Here is a 14,857-nt window from a genome sequence, read left to right as displayed (position 1 = left end):
TTCTATCCATCTCTCTCTCTCTCTCTCTGTCAGGGGACTCTTGTTAAAGAGGGAGTCTCATACTCTCTCTATCTCTCTCTGTCAGAGACCCCTGTTAAAGATGAAGTCTCTCTCTTTCTGTCAAGGACCTTGTTAAAGAGGGAGTCTCTCTTACTCTCTCTCTCTATATATCAGGGATCCATGGTTAAAGAGGGAATCGCTCTCTCCCTCTCTGTCTGTCTCGCTCTATATCAGGTACCCCTGTTAAAGAGGAAGTCTCTCTCTCTCTCACTCTCTGTCAGAGACCTTGTTAAAGAGGGAATCTCTCTCTCTCCCTCTCTGTCTGTCTCACTCTATATCAGGGACCCCTGTTAAAGAGGAAGTCTCTCTCTCTGTCAGGGACCCCTGTTAAAGTGGGAATCTGTTTTCCTCTCTCTCTCTCTCTCTGTCAGGGACCCCTGTTAAAGTGGGAGTCTCTCTCTCTCTTTATCTGTCAGGCACCCTTGTTAAAGAGGGAGTCTCTCTCTCTCTCTCTCTCTCTGTCAGGGACCCCTGTTAAAAGGGAGTCTCTCTCTCTCCCTCTCTCTTCCCTCCCCTCCCTCTCTCTGTCTGTCAGGGTCCCTTGTTAAAGAGGGAGTCTCTCTCTCTCTCTCTCTCTCTGTCAGGGACCCTTGTTAAAGTGGGAGTCTCTCTCTCTCTTTATCTGTCAGGCACCCTTGTTAAAAAGGGAGTCTCTCTCTCTCTCTCTCTGTCAGGGACCCCTGTTAAAGAGGGAGTCTCTCTCTCTCTGTCAGGGACCCCTGTTAAAGAGGGAGTCTCTCTCTCTCTCTCTCTGTGTGTCAGGGACCCCTGTTAAAAGGGAGTCTCTCTCTCTCCCTCTCTCTTCCCTCCCCTCTCTCTGTCTGTCAGGGTCCCTTGTTAAAGAGGGAGTCTCTCTCTCTCTCTCTCTCTGTCAGGGACCCTTGTTAAAGTGGGAGTCTCTCTCTCTCTCTCTCTCTCTGTCAGGGACCCTTGTTAAAGTGGGAGTCTCTCTCTCTCTCTCTCTCTGTCAGGGACCCTTGTTAAAGTGGGAGTCTCTCTCTCTCTTTATCTGTCAGGCACCCTTGTTAAAGAGGGAGTCTCTCTCTCTGTCAGGGACCCCTGTTAAAGAGGGAGTCTCTCTCTCTCTCTCTCTCTGTGTGTGTGTGTGTCAGGGACCCCTGTTAAAAGGGAGTCTCTCTCTCTCCCTCTCTCTTCCCTCCCCTCTCTCTCTCTGTCTGTCAGGGTCCCTTGTTAAAGAGGGAGTCTCTCTCTCTCTCTCTCTTTATCTGTCAGGCACCCTTGTTAAAGAGGGAGTCTCTCTCTCTCTCTCTCTCTCTCTCTGTCAGGGACCCCTGTTAAAGAGGGAGTCTCTCTCTCTCTCTCTCTCTCTCTGTGTCAGGGACCCCTGTTAAAAGAGGGAGTCTCTCTCTCTCTCTGTTTGTCCATCAGGGAGTCCTATGAAAGATGGAGCCTCTCTATCTTCCCCCCCTCTCTCGCTCTCTTTCTCTCTCGGGATGCTTGTTGAACAAGGAATCTCTCTCTCTTCGTCGGGGGTCCAGCCTACACCACCATCTGTCCCAGCTGAAGTTCCCAGCTCAAGCACGAACTGACAGGGGATCACCAGGGACCTACGTTTCCGCATTTCGACTGGCTCTGTTCCCTGAAGAGAGCCCGGGCCTGTGTTCACCGGGCGTTTTGAAGAATGAGGGGGAGAATCTCATAGAAACCAGCAAAATTCTAAAAGGACTAGGCACGGGGAAGGGAGGATGGATGTTTCCGCTGACCCAGGAGGGAGTGGTGTCAACCAGGGGGTCACAGTCGAGGGGGAGAAATATCTACACCAAAGAGTGGGGGGAGCTTGTGGGAGTGTCTCCCACAGAAAGCGATCAAGACTCATACACTGAATGTTTGCAAGAAGGATTTGGGTATAGATCCCAGGACTAAAGTGATCAAAGCAGGAACAGGGGATTGAATTGGACAATCAGCCACTGAATGGTGGAGAAGATGGAAGGGCCGAATGGTCAACTCCTGCTCCCATATTCTAGGGACTCTGCCAACGTAGCAATAGGTTCATCCTTGGCACTGCCCGTCTGGACAACACCTGTCTCTCTCCACACCCCACTGCCCAGCTCATGGGGAGCAATGCCATGAGACCATTCGGCCCCCATTGTACAACCCTGTCCCTCAAGCAGATCACGGCACTAACACCCTTGCCTCAACACCCACTTCTGGCTCCCTCGATCAGCTGTAAAAGATCCGGCTACTCACGCACGCAGAGACCCCGACTCTCGTAGTATCCGGGGCAGCAGTGCGCTCGCTTGCGATACTCGGTCTGCACCCCCACGCGGTAAGTCACACGGTAGCTGATCCTGCAACGGAAGGCGAGAGAGTGGGAAATGGCCAAATCCGTGGTTGGTTTTAGACCACGGACCACAAACGAGAATAGGGTGGCCGCCGCTTAAGAAAAAAGTAAGGAAGGGGCTTTGGGAGACATATGACTGCCCTCCGTGCAACTTTCCGGGGACATCAAAGCCAATCACAGTGGCTCAATTTGACATGGTTTCAGGAGAGCTCAGCCTAGCAACAGCGCTCTGATTGGCCAGGCCGCAGGTCGATTCACAGGATGTGGGCGTCGCTGGTGAGGTCAGCATGTATTTTCATCCCTCATCGGCCAGGGGGCGTTTAAGAATCAACCACGTCGCCATGGGGGTGGTCTGGAGTCACGTGTAGGCCCACATCTGGTGAAGGTCACCCCAACTGTGAACCCCAACTGGGTGTTTTTAGCTGACAATTGAGAGTGTTGCAATCGCCCTGTGGCCCCAGAATGTTGACTGGGGGGACCGGCCTGGATAATACCAGCCCAAGTGACAAAGGCAATGAGAAAAGATCCGGCAACCAATCGGGCAGCACAGTGGCTCAGTGGTTGCACCACTACCTCACGGCACCAGGGACCTGGGTTTGATTCCACCCTCAGTACAAGTGTCTGTATGGAGTTTGCACATTCTCCCCCCATGCTTGCGCGGGTTAACTCAGGGTGCTCCGGTTTCCTCCCAAAATCCAAAGATGTGCCGTTTAGGGTGGATTGGTCATGCTAAATTCCCCCTTGTGTCCAGGGATGTGCAGGTTAGGGTGGATTGGCCATGCTAAAGTGTCCCATAGTGCCCAGGGATGTGCAGGTTAGGGTGGATTGGCCATGCTAAAGTGTCCCATAGTGTCCAGGGATGTGCAGGTTAGGGTGGATTGGCCATGCTAAATTGTCCCATAGTGCCCAGGGATGTGCAGGTTAGGGTGGATTGGCCATGCTAAATTGTCCCGTAGTGTCCAGGGATGTGCAGGTTAGGGTGGATTGGCCATGCTAAATTGTCCCATAGTACCCAGGGATGTGCAGGTTAGGGTGGATTGGCCATGCTAAATTGTCCCGTAGTGTCCAGGGATGTGCAGGTTAGGGTGGATTGGCCATGCTAAATTGTCTCATAGTGCCCAGGGATGTGCAGGTTAGGGTGGATTGGCCATACTAAATTGTCTCATAGTACCCAGGGATGTGCAGGTTAGTGTGGATTGGCCATGCTAAATTGTCCCGTAGTGTCCAGGGATGTGCAGGTTAGGGTGGATTGGCCATGCTAAATTGTCCCACAGTGCCCAGGGATGTGCAGGTTAGGGTGGATTGGCCATGCTAAATTGTCTCATAGTGCCCAGGGATGTGCAGGTTAGGGTGGATTGGCCATGGGAAATTGTCCCATAGTGCCCAGGGATGTGCAGGTTAGGGTGGATTGACCATGCTAAATTGTCCCATAGTGCCCAGGGATGTGCAGGTTAGGGTGGATTGGCCATGCTAAATTGTCCCGTAGTGCCCAGGGATGTGCAGGTTAGGGTGGATTGGCCATGCTAAATTGTCCCGTAGTGCCCAGGGATGTGCAGGTTAGGGTGGGTTACCCATGCTAAATTGTCCCTTAATGCCCAGGGATGTGCAGGTTAGGGTGGATTGGCCATGCTAAATTGTCCCATAGTGCCCAGAGATGTGCAGGTTAGGGTGGATTGGCCATGCTAAATTGTCCCGTAGTGCCCAGGGATGTGCAGGTTAGGGTGGATTGGCCATGCTAAATTGTCCCGTAGTGCCCAGGGATGTGCAGGTTAGGGTGGGTTAGCCATGCTAAATTGTCCCATATTGCCCAGGGATGTGTAGGTTAAGTGCATTAGTCAGGGGTAAATGTAGAGTGATAGGGTAGGGGAATGGGTCTGGGTGGATTATTCTTCAAGGGTTGGTATGGATTTGTTGGGCTGAAGGGCCTGCTTCTATACTGTAGGGAGTCTACAATTCATAACCTGTGAACCAAACAGTGACCATCACTGGGTGGGGAGGATGCTACCCTGCGTCAAGATGTATTTAATCCCCTCGACCGAACGCATCCGAGAGATCTTGTGGGATCTTGCTGTGAGCGGATGGGTTGCCGAGTCTCCTGACTCGCAGGTGGCATCCAAATGACAAGGCGGCAAAGTAGTTAGCAGACGCTCTGAAGCGGGGCCGCACATCGTGTCTGACCAGAGGAGGGTGGGGAAGGAGGGGGCACTGAAGCCTCACAACTAGGCCGCAACCAGGCCTCTTGCTCTCACTTGTGTCTGGTGCACCTGAAGCGGCTCCTGGGGTCGTCGCAGTCCTCCTTGTAGGGCTCGTCGTGTGGCGTCAGCAAAGCCTCCTGCTTGGTGACTGAGTAGCTGAAAAGTGGTGGGGGGGGGGGGATGGAAGAGAGAGAGAGAGGAGCAGGTTGTTAATTGACCGACAGTTGCTAGGCGACCCTCCAGGCCCGGGCCTGGTTCTTCAGCGGCTGAAGGTTCCTCGGTAGCTCCTGGGATGAAAAGAAATCTCTTGGCAGGAACTTGGTGCTGTTGCCATGTACCTGCTGCTGCCCTTGTCCTTCCAGGCGGGTTCAGAGGTCATGGATTTGAAAGGTATTGGTCCCTTTCCCTCTGCACTCCCACCTCTGATACTCCTCAAGCCCCAACCTTCTCCCACTCGCACATACTCCTTCACCCAATCCCTCCACCACCCCACTGTCAGTTCCCCTCCCTCCTCCTGCCAACCACGACGCCGTCTACTTGACCTCTCACCTTTCCCAGCGGCTGCACACGTTAGGGTCACTTGGATTCAAAGGGCAGGCCGGTAGGAGGAGGCTGCAGAGCAGGAGGACCTCGGGCAACATGCACAATGGCTTCATCCTGAAAGGGAAACACACAGAGAGGAGAGAGTCAAATACCAAACGCAGAAACATGGAGAGTAGGAGCGGGGAGCATTTGGCTGCTCGAAACTGCTCTCCCGTTCGATGGGATTGTGGCTGATCATCCAACTCAGTCCCCACTTTGATCCCTTTAGTCCCAACATCTCCATCCAACTCCTTCTCAAAAACATTCCATGTCCTCGGCTTTCTGTGGGAGAGAATCCCACAGGTACCCCCTCCCCACTCTCACGGTGAAGACATTTCTCCCCATCTCAGTCCCACTCCGTCCCATTCAGACTATGACCACCCCCATGGTTCTGGACTCCCCCTCCCGGATCATGGGGAACATCCTTCCTGCCTTACCCGCTGTCTGGGCCTGTTAGAATTTGAGAGGTTTGGGAGTTAGTGGGTGTGTACATTAGTGTGTGTACGAGAGAGAGTCTGAGAGTGTGCGTGTCAGAGAGAGAGTCTGTGAAAATGTGTGTAAGAGAGTGTGTGTGTGAGAGTGTGTGTAAGAGAGAGTGTGTGTGAGAGAGACAGTCTGTGAGTGTGTGTGTGTGAGAGACAGTCTGTGAGTGTGTGTGTGAGAGAGAGTCTGTGAGTGTGTGTGTGAGAGAGAGTCTGTGAGTGTGTGTGTGTGTGAGAGAGACAGTCTGTGAGTGTGTGTGTGAGAGAGACAGTCTGTGAGTGTGTGTGTGTGTGTGAGAGAGAGAGACAGTCTGTGAGTGTGTGTGTGTGAGAGAGAGAGACAGTCTGTGAGTGTGTGTGTGTGAGAGAGACAGTCTGTGAGTGTGTGTGTGTGAGAGAGACAGTCTGTGAGTGTGTGTGTGTGAGAGACAGTCTGTGAGTGTGTGTGTGAGAGACAGTCTGTGAGTGTGTGTGTGAGAGACAGTCTGTGAGTGTGTGTGTGAGAGACAGTCTGTGAGTGTGTGTGTGAGAGACAATCTGTGAGTGTGTGTGTGTGAGAGACAGTCTGTGAGTGTGTGTGAGAGAGAGTCTGTGAGTGTGTGTGTGAGAGAGAGTCTGTGAGTGTGTGTGTGTGTGAGAGAGACAGTCTGTGAGTGTGTGTGTGTGTGAGAGAGACAGTCTGTGAGTGTGTGTGTGTGTGAGAGAGACAGTCTGTGAGTGTGTGTGTGTGTGAGAGAGACAGTCTGTGAGTGTGTGTGTGTGTGAGAGAGACAGTCTGTGAGTGTGTGTGTGTGTGTGAGAGAGAGAGACAGTCTGTGAGTGTGTGTGTGTGAGAGAGACAGTCTGTGAGTGTGTGTGTGTGATAGAGACAGTCTGTGAGTGTGTGTGTGTGAGAGAGACAGTCTGTGAGTGTGTGTGTGTGAGAGACAGTCTGTGAGTGTGTGTGTGTGAGAGACAGTCTGTGAGTGTGTGTGTGAGAGACAGTCTGTGAGTGTGTGTGTGAGAGACAGTCTGTGAGTGTGTGTGTGAGAGAGAGTCTGTGACTGTGTGTGTGAGAGAGAGTCTGTGAGTGTGTGTGTGTGTGAGAGAGACAGTCTGTGAGTGTGTGTGTGTGTGAGAGAGACAGTCTGTGAGTGTGTGTGTGTGTGTGAGAGAGAGACAGTCTGTGAGTGTGTGTGTGTGAGAGAGACAGTCTGTGAGTGTGTGTGTGTGTGAGAGAGACAGTCTGTGAGTGTGTGTGTGTGTGAGAGAGACAGTCTGAGTGTGTGTGTGTGAGAGAGACAGTCTGAGTGTGTGTGTGAGAGACAGTCTGAGTGTGTGTGTGTGTGAGAGACAGTCTGTGAGTGTGTGTGTGTGAGAGAGACAGTCTGTGAGTGTGTGTGTGTGTGAGAGAGACAGTCTGTGTGTGTGTGAGAGAGACAGTCTGTGAGTGTGTGTGTGTGTGTGTGAGAGAGACAGTCTGTGAGTGTGTGTGTGTGTGTGAGAGAGAGACAGTCTGTGTGTGTGTGTGAGAGAGAGACAGTCTGTGAGTGTGTGTGTGTGTGAGAGAGAGACAGTCTGTGAGTGTGTGTGTGTGTGAGAGAGACAGTCTGTGAGTGTGTGTGTGTGTGTGTGAGAGAGACAGTCTGTGAGTGTGTGTGTGTGTGTGAGAGAGACAGTCTGTGAGTGTGTGTGTGTGTGTGTGAGAGAGACAGTCTGTGAGTGTGTGTGTGTGTGTGAGAGAGACAGTCTGTGAGTGTGTGTGTGTGTGAGAGAGACAGTCTGTGAGTGTGTGTGTGTGAGAGAGACAGTCTGTGAGTGTGTGTGTGAGAGAGAGTCTGTGAGTGTGTGTGTGAGAGAGAGTCTGTGAGTGTGTGTGTGTGTGAGAGAGACAGTCTGTGAGTGTGTGTGTGTGTGAGAGAGACAGTCTGTGAGTGTGTGTGTGTGTGTGAGAGAGAGACAGTCTGTGAGTGTGTGTGTGTGTGTGAGAGAGAGACAGTCTGTGAGTGTGTGTGTGTGTGAGAGAGACAGTCTGTGAGTGTGTGTGTGTGTGAGAGAGACAGTCTGTGAGTGTGTGTGTGTGAGAGAGACAGTCTGAGTGTGTGTGTGAGAGACAGTCTGAGTGTGTGTGTGTGTGTGAGACAGTCTGTGAGTGTGTGTGTGTGAGAGAGACAGTCTGTGAGTGTGTGTGTGTGTGAGAGAGACAGTCTGTGTGTGTGTGAGAGAGACAGTCTGTGAGTGTGTGTGTGTGTGTGAGAGAGACAGTCTGTGTGTGTGTGTGTGAGAGAGACAGTCTGTGAGTGTGTGTGTGTGTGAGAGAGAGACAGTCTGTGAGTGTGTGTGTGTGTGAGAGAGACAGTCTGTGAGTGTGTGTGTGTGTGTGAGAGAGACAGTCTGTGAGTGTGTGTGTGTGTGTGAGAGAGACAGTCTGTGAGTGTGTGTGTGTGTGAGAGAGACAGTCTGTGAGTGTGTGTGTGTGAGAGAGACAGTCTGTGAGTGTGTGTGTGTGTGTGTGAGAGAGACAGTCTGTGAGTGTGTGTGTGTGTGTGAGAGAGAGACAGTCTGTGTGTGTGTGTGAGAGAGAGACAGTCTGTGAGTGTGTGTGTGTGTGAGAGAGAGACAGTCTGTGAGTGTGTGTGTGTGTGAGAGAGACAGTCTGTGAGTGTGTGTGTGTGTGTGTGAGAGAGACAGTCTGTGAGTGTGTGTGTGTGTGTGAGAGAGACAGTCTGTGAGTGTGTGTGTGTGTGTGTGAGAGAGACAGTCTGTGAGTGTGTGTGTGTGTGTGAGAGAGACAGTCTGTGAGTGTGTGTGTGTGTGAGAGAGACAGTCTGTGAGTGTGTGTGTGTGAGAGAGACAGTCTGTGAGTGTGTGTGTGAGAGAGAGTCTGTGAGTGTGTGTGTGAGAGAGAGTCTGTGAGTGTGTGTGTGTGAGAGAGACAGTCTGTGAGTGTGTGTGTGTGTGAGAGAGACAGTCTGTGAGTGTGTGTGTGTGTGTGAGAGAGAGACAGTCTGAGTGTGTGTGTGTGTGTGAGAGAGAGACAGTCTGTGAGTGTGTGTGTGTGTGAGAGAGACAGTCTGTGAGTGTGTGTGTGTGAGAGAGACAGTCTGAGTGTGTGTGTGAGAGACAGTCTGAGTGTGTGTGTGTGTGTGAGACAGTCTGTGAGTGTGTGTGTGTGAGAGAGACAGTCTGTGAGTGTGTGTGTGTGTGAGAGAGACAGTCTGTGTGTGTGTGAGAGAGACAGTCTGTGAGTGTGTGTGTGTGTGTGAGAGAGACAGTCTGTGTGTGTGTGTGTGAGAGAGACAGTCTGTGAGTGTGTGTGTGTGTGAGAGAGAGACAGTCTGTGAGTGTGTGTGTGTGTGAGAGAGACAGTCTGTGAGTGTGTGTGTGTGTGTGAGAGAGACAGTCTGTGAGTGTGTGTGTGTGTGAGAGAGACAGTCTGTGAGTGTGTGTGTGTGTGAGAGAGACAGTCTGTGAGTGTGTGTGTGTGAGAGAGACAGTCTGTGAGTGTGTGTGTGTGAGAGAGACAGTCTGTGAGTGTGAGTGTGTGTGTGTGAGAGAGACAGTCTGTGAGTGTGTGTGTGTGTGTGTGAGAGAGACAGTCTGTGTGTGTGTGTGTGAGAGAGACAGTCTGTGAGTGTGTGTGTGTGAGAGAGAGACAGTCTGTGAGTGTGTGTGTGTGTGAGAGAGACAGTCTGTGAGTGTGTGTGTGTGTGTGAGAGAGACAGTCTGTGAGTGTGTGTGTGTGTGTGAGAGAGACAGTCTGTGAGTGTGTGTGTGTGTGAGAGAGACAGTCTGTGAGTGTGTGTGTGTGTGAGAGAGACAGTCTGTGAGTGTGTGTGTGTGTGAGAGAGACAGTCTGTGAGTGTGTGTGTGTGAGAGAGACAGTCTGTGAGTGTGTGTGTGAGAGACAGTCTGTGAGTGTGTGTGTGTGAGAGACAGTCTGTGAGTGTGTGTGTGTGAGAGAGACAGTCTGTGAGTGTGTGTGTGAGAGACAGTCTGTGAGTGTGTGTGTGTGAGAGACAGTCTGTGAGTGTGTGTGCGCGAGACAGACAGTCTGTGAGTGTGTGTGTGCGCGAGACAGACAGTCTGTGAGTGTGTGTGTGCGCGAGACAGACAGTCTGTGAGTGTGTGTGTGCGCGAGACAGTCTGTGAGTGTGTGTGTGTGAGAGACAGTCTGTGAGTGTGTGCGTGAGACAGACAGTCTGTGAGTGTGTGTGTGCGCGAGACAGACAGTCTGTGAGTGTGTGTGTGCGCGAGACAGACAGTCTGTGAGTGTGTGTGTGCGCGAGACAGTCTGTGAGTGTGTGTGTGTGTGAGAGACAGTCTGTGAGTGTGTGTGTGTGTGAGAGACAGTCTGTGAGTGTGTGCGCGCGAGACAGACAGTCTGTGAGTGTGTGTGTGCGCGAGACAGACAGCCTGTGAGTGTGTGTGTGCGCGAGACAGACAGCCTGTGAGTGTGTGTGTGCGCGAGACAGACAGTCTGAGTGTGTGTGTGCGCGAGACAGTCTGTGAGTGTGTGTGTGCGCGAGACAGACAGCCTGTGAGTGTGTGTGTGCGCGAGACAGACAGCCTGTGAGTGTGTGTGTGCGCGAGACAGACAGCCTGTGAGTGTGTGTGTGCGCGAGACAGACAGTCTGAGTGTGTGTGTGCGCGAGACAGACAGTCTGTGAGTGTGTGTGTGCGCGAGACAGACAGCCTGTGAGTGTGTGTGTGCGCGAGACAGACAGCCTGTGAGTGTGTGTGTGCGCGAGACAGACAGCCTGTGAGTGTGTGTGTGCGCGAGACAGACAGTCTGTGAGTGTGTGTGTGCGCAAGACAGACAGCCTGTGAGCGTGTGTGTGCGCGAGACAGACAGTCTGTGAGTGTGTGTGTGCGCGAGACAGTGTGTGTGCGCGCGAGACAGTGTGTGAGTGTGTGTGTGTGCGCGCGCGAGATAGTCTGTGAGTGTGTGTGTGTGTGTGCGCGAGACAGTGTGTGAGTGTGTGTGTGTGTGCGCGAGATAGTCTGTGAGTGTGTGTGTGTGCGCGTGAGACAGTCTGTGTGTGTGTGTGCGCGAGACAGTGTGTGAGTGTGTGTGTGTGTGCGCGAGATAGTCTGTGAGTGTGTGTGTGTGCGCGTGAGACAGTCTGTGTGTGTGTGTGCAAGAGACTGTGAGAGAGAGTCAATCTGTGAGAATGTGTGTGTGTGCAAGAGACTGTGTGAGAGAGAGAGTCAGTCTGTGAGAATGTGTGTGTGTGCAAGAGACTGTGAGAGAGTATGCGAGACTGTGTAAGAGAGTGTGTGTGTCTGTGTATGAGAGAGAGTCTGAGAGTGTGAGAAAGTGTGTCTTGTATGTGTGTATGTGAGTGTGTGTTTATGTGTGAGAGTGTGTGTGAGACAGAATGTGTGTGTATATGTGTGTAAGAATCTGTGAGAGTGTGTGTGTGTGAGAGTCTGATAGAGAGTGTGTGTGTGAGAGAGAGAGAGAATGTCTGTGCACGAGGGTCACCGTGTGTGTGTTTGGGAGAGTGAGCGACACTGGGAAATGATGCTTTAACACCTGAGTAGCCAGTCAAGTGGGAGCCGCTCGGATTGAAAGGTGGGAGGGAGAGTTCAGGAAAAGAATCGAGCGGCCGATCAAAAAGGGGGTCAGTGTCAGGCGGGAGGAGCTGGTCAGAGCAGGCAGACCTGAGAAAATCGACCTCACACACTGGCCATTGAGAGAGCACCTTTACGACAGTCAACCAGCACCCACACACCCCCAAATCCCTAAACCAGAGCTCTCACAGGAACGATTCTCAAATCAAACCTGACCCTCAACCCAGTCAGGAGATAGCAGGGGGAGGTGAGCAAACCTCAATCACGGTGATCGGTTTTAAAGTGAGTCTGATCGGAGGAAGGAGGGAGAGGGAGAGAGACAGAGAATTGGGTAGTGTGGGGGTTCAGAGGTTTCTGGAAAAAACACCTGAGCTCAGGCCTCACTCAACCCACCCCAACGGGCCGAGTGATGGGAAGGGGCTGGAGGGGGTGACAGAGATAGGGAGGGGGTGTAGGGGCTGGAGGGGGTGACAGGGGCAGGTAGGGGGCTGGAAAAGGAGACAGAGATAGGGAAGGGGTGTAGGGGGCTGCAGGGGGTGGCAGAGATAGGGAAGGGGGTGTAGGGGCTGGTGGAGGTGACAGAGATAGGGAGGGGGTGTAAGGGACTGGGGGAGGTGACAGATAGGGAGGGGGTATAGGGGCTGGAAGGGGTTACAGGGGCAGGTAGGGGGCTGGAAAAGGAGACAGAGATAGGGAAGGGGTGTAGGGGTTGGAAGGGGTGTAGGGGTTGGAAGGGGTGTAGGGGTTGGAAGGGGTGTAGGGGGCTGCAGGGGGTCGCAGAGATAGGGACGGGGTATATGGGGCTGGATGAGGTGAAGGAAAAAGAGGGGGTTTAGGGGATGAAGGGGGTGACAGATAGGGAGGGGATGTAGGGGCTGGAGGAGGTGACAGAGACAGGGAAGCGTGGAAGGGGCTGGAGGAGATTACAGAGATAGGGATGTCGGGTCTGGAGGTGTTAAGGGATAGGGAGGGGGTGATCTGAGGAGGTTTTCCCTCACCTCTCAGCCTTCCTGGGTTCCTGATCCTCTCTGGACAGAGAGTGGACCGTTTGGGCGTCCGTCTCTCAGATCGGACTCCTGGAAAAACAACAGTGTGGAGAGTTTGGGAACGAACAGGAAACTGTCAGCTCTGGGCCCAGCTCCTGCCAGTTCCCCTGTTGGGAAATGAGCAATTCGCAGCCCTGGGCTCCGTGTGCCGATAAGATAGAGGACGTTTCCTTCACTCTTAGCCTGCATATGGCAATGAATCATCACCTCAGCTCGACAGCTTCCCATCTCCCCCTACCCAACTACAGACTGCACAACAGATGGCCATTCAATGCAGAGGCTGTGTTCTGCCTCTGTCCACACAGCCACCCAGTCAGGTCCATTGCTGTCCCACTCTCTGCCCCAATAGGTGTGTGTGTGTGTGTTTGAATGTGTAAGTATGTGTATGTATGTGTATTTGAGTGTGTGTGTATATATATCTGTGTATTTGAGTGTGTGTGTATATATATCTGTGTATTTGAGTGTGTGTGTATATCTATGTGTTTGAGTGTGTGTGTATATCTGTGTATTTGAGTGCGTGTGTGTATATCTATGTATTTGAGTGTGTGTGTGTGTGTATATTTGTGTATTTGAGTGTGTGTGTATATCTATGTATTTGAGTGTGTGTGTATATTTGTGTATTTGAGTGTGTGTGTGTTTTTACACTAAGTAACATGTAGACTCTCGATCCTTCCTGTTTGGGCAATGAATTCCAATCTGAGACTCGCCGGGGAAATGAGTCACATTCCAAGTGATTCTTCAAATGGATCCTCTGAGGATTGAGGGATCTCCGGAGGGTTAAGGAATTTCCCGAGGATGAAAGGATTGCCATTTGTTGAGTTTTTGATTCAAACTGATCCTGGGGCATGTATGAGAGCGACTCTCAATCCGTGACACACAGACCCCTCCCAAGAGGGTCCACATCCTTCAATGAGTGAGGGACTGAGGGTGTTTGGGATAGTGAGGTACGGAGGGAGACTCCAGTTCATGAGTAGATTGAGGGAGTCTTAGAGATGTACAGCATGAGAAACAGACCCTTCGGTCCAAATCGTCCATGCCGACCAGATATCCCAACCTAATCTGGTCCCATTTGCCAGCACTTGGCCCATATCCCTCCAAACCCTTCCTATTCACGCCCCCATCCAGATGCCTTTTAAATGTTGTCATTGTACCAGCCTCCACCACTTCCTCTGGCAGCTCATTCCATACATGTACCACCTTCTGTGTGAAGTTGCCCCTCAGGTCCCTTTTAAATCTTTCTGCCCTCACCTTAAACCTATGCCCTGCTCGTTCAGGACTCCCCCACCCCAGGGAAAAGACCTTGTCTGTTTATCCTACCCATGATCCTCATGATTTTATAAACCTCTGTAAGGTCACCCCTCAGCCTCCGACACTCCAGGGAAAACAGCCCCAGCCTATTCAACTTCTCCCTGTAGCTCAAACTCTCCAACCCCAGCAACATCCTTGTAAATCTTTTCTGAACCCTTTCAAGTTTCACAACATCCTTCCGATAGGACAGAGACAAGATTTGCATGCAATATTCCGAAAGTGGCCTAACCAATGTCCTGTACAGCCGCAACATGACCTCCCAACTCCTGTACTCAATACTCTGACCAATAAAGGAAAGCATACCAAACGCCTTCTTCACTATCCTATCGACCTGCGACTCTACTTTCAAGGAGCTATGAACCTGCACTCTAAGGTCTCTTTGTTCAGCAACACTCCCCAGGACCTTACCATTAAGTGTATAAGTCCTGCTCTGATTTGTCTTTCCAAAATGGAGTACCTCACATTTATCTAAATTAACCTCCATCTGCCATTCCTCAGCCCATTGGCCCATCTGATCAAGTTGCCGTTGTACTCTGAGGTAACCTTCTTCGCTGTCCACTACACCTCCAATTTTGGTGTCATCTGCAAACTTACTAACTATACCTCCTATGTTCGCATCCAAATCTTTTATGCAGGTCGTTCTGCTATAACACACATTTCATTGATGCGATCTTGCTTTAGCGCGATTAAAACATTGGGGGACAGCGTTTCGATTATGTGAACTTTTTAAGTGTGTTTTAATTAAACGCAATTCTGACCCCGTTAGTTCAAATGGTGCTGCTATTACACAGTTTTCTCGTGACGTGGGCTAGCACAAGAATGGAAATGAGAATAGCACGTGTGATAGCAGAACTGACTTATAAATGACAAAAAGTAGTGGACTCAGCACCGATCCTTGTGGCACACCGCTGGTCACAGGCCTCCAGTAATTGTACCAGCCTCCACCACTTCCTCTGGCAGCTCATTCCATACATGTACCACCCTCTGTCTTCTACCTTTGAGCCAGTTCTGTATCCAAATGGCTAGTTCTCCCTGTATTCCATGAGATCTAACCTTGCTAATCAGTCTCCCATGGGGAACCATGTCGAAAGCCTTACTGAAGTCTATGTAGATCACATCTACCGCTCTGCCATCATCAATCCTTCTTCAGAAAAATCAATCAAGTTCATGAAACATGATTTCCCATGCACAAAGCCCATAGTTGACTATCCCTAATCAGTCCTTGCCTTGAGATTGTAAGGGGACAGAGGAAGTCTTGACTGAGTGAGGGGTTTGAGGGAGTTTCGAGTTAGAGAGGGCATTAAGGGAGTCTTGAGTTTTTGAGGG

At 51.4% G+C, this 14,857-nt stretch overlaps 1 protein-coding gene across 1 annotated transcript in view; it reads right to left on the bottom strand.

The window, feature by feature from the left end:
- Window positions 1–14,857, bottom strand: part of LOC122548314 (uncharacterized) — a 92,955-nt gene that overhangs the window by 48,941 nt on the left and 29,157 nt on the right. Inside the window, exons 2-4 of the mRNA XM_087985120.1 lie at window positions 5,107–5,214; window positions 4,612–4,713; window positions 2,269–2,369 (exon numbers count right to left, since the gene is read on the bottom strand). Coding sequence (XP_087841246.1) covers window positions 2,269–2,369; window positions 4,612–4,713; window positions 5,107–5,213 — 310 coding nt within the window. The 5' untranslated portion in view covers window position 5,214. The remainder of the gene's footprint in view (window positions 1–2,268; window positions 2,370–4,611; window positions 4,714–5,106; window positions 5,215–14,857) is intronic.

This window comes from Chiloscyllium plagiosum, unplaced genomic scaffold (assembly GCF_037043375.1).
Source record: "Chiloscyllium plagiosum isolate Xiang-an unplaced genomic scaffold, Cpla_swu_hap1 HiC_scaffold_50, whole genome shotgun sequence".
Lineage (NCBI taxonomy): Eukaryota > Metazoa > Chordata > Chondrichthyes > Orectolobiformes > Hemiscylliidae > Chiloscyllium > Chiloscyllium plagiosum.
The sequence above is the reverse complement of the archived record's forward strand: the minus strand, read 5'-3'. Positions and strand labels throughout refer to the sequence as shown.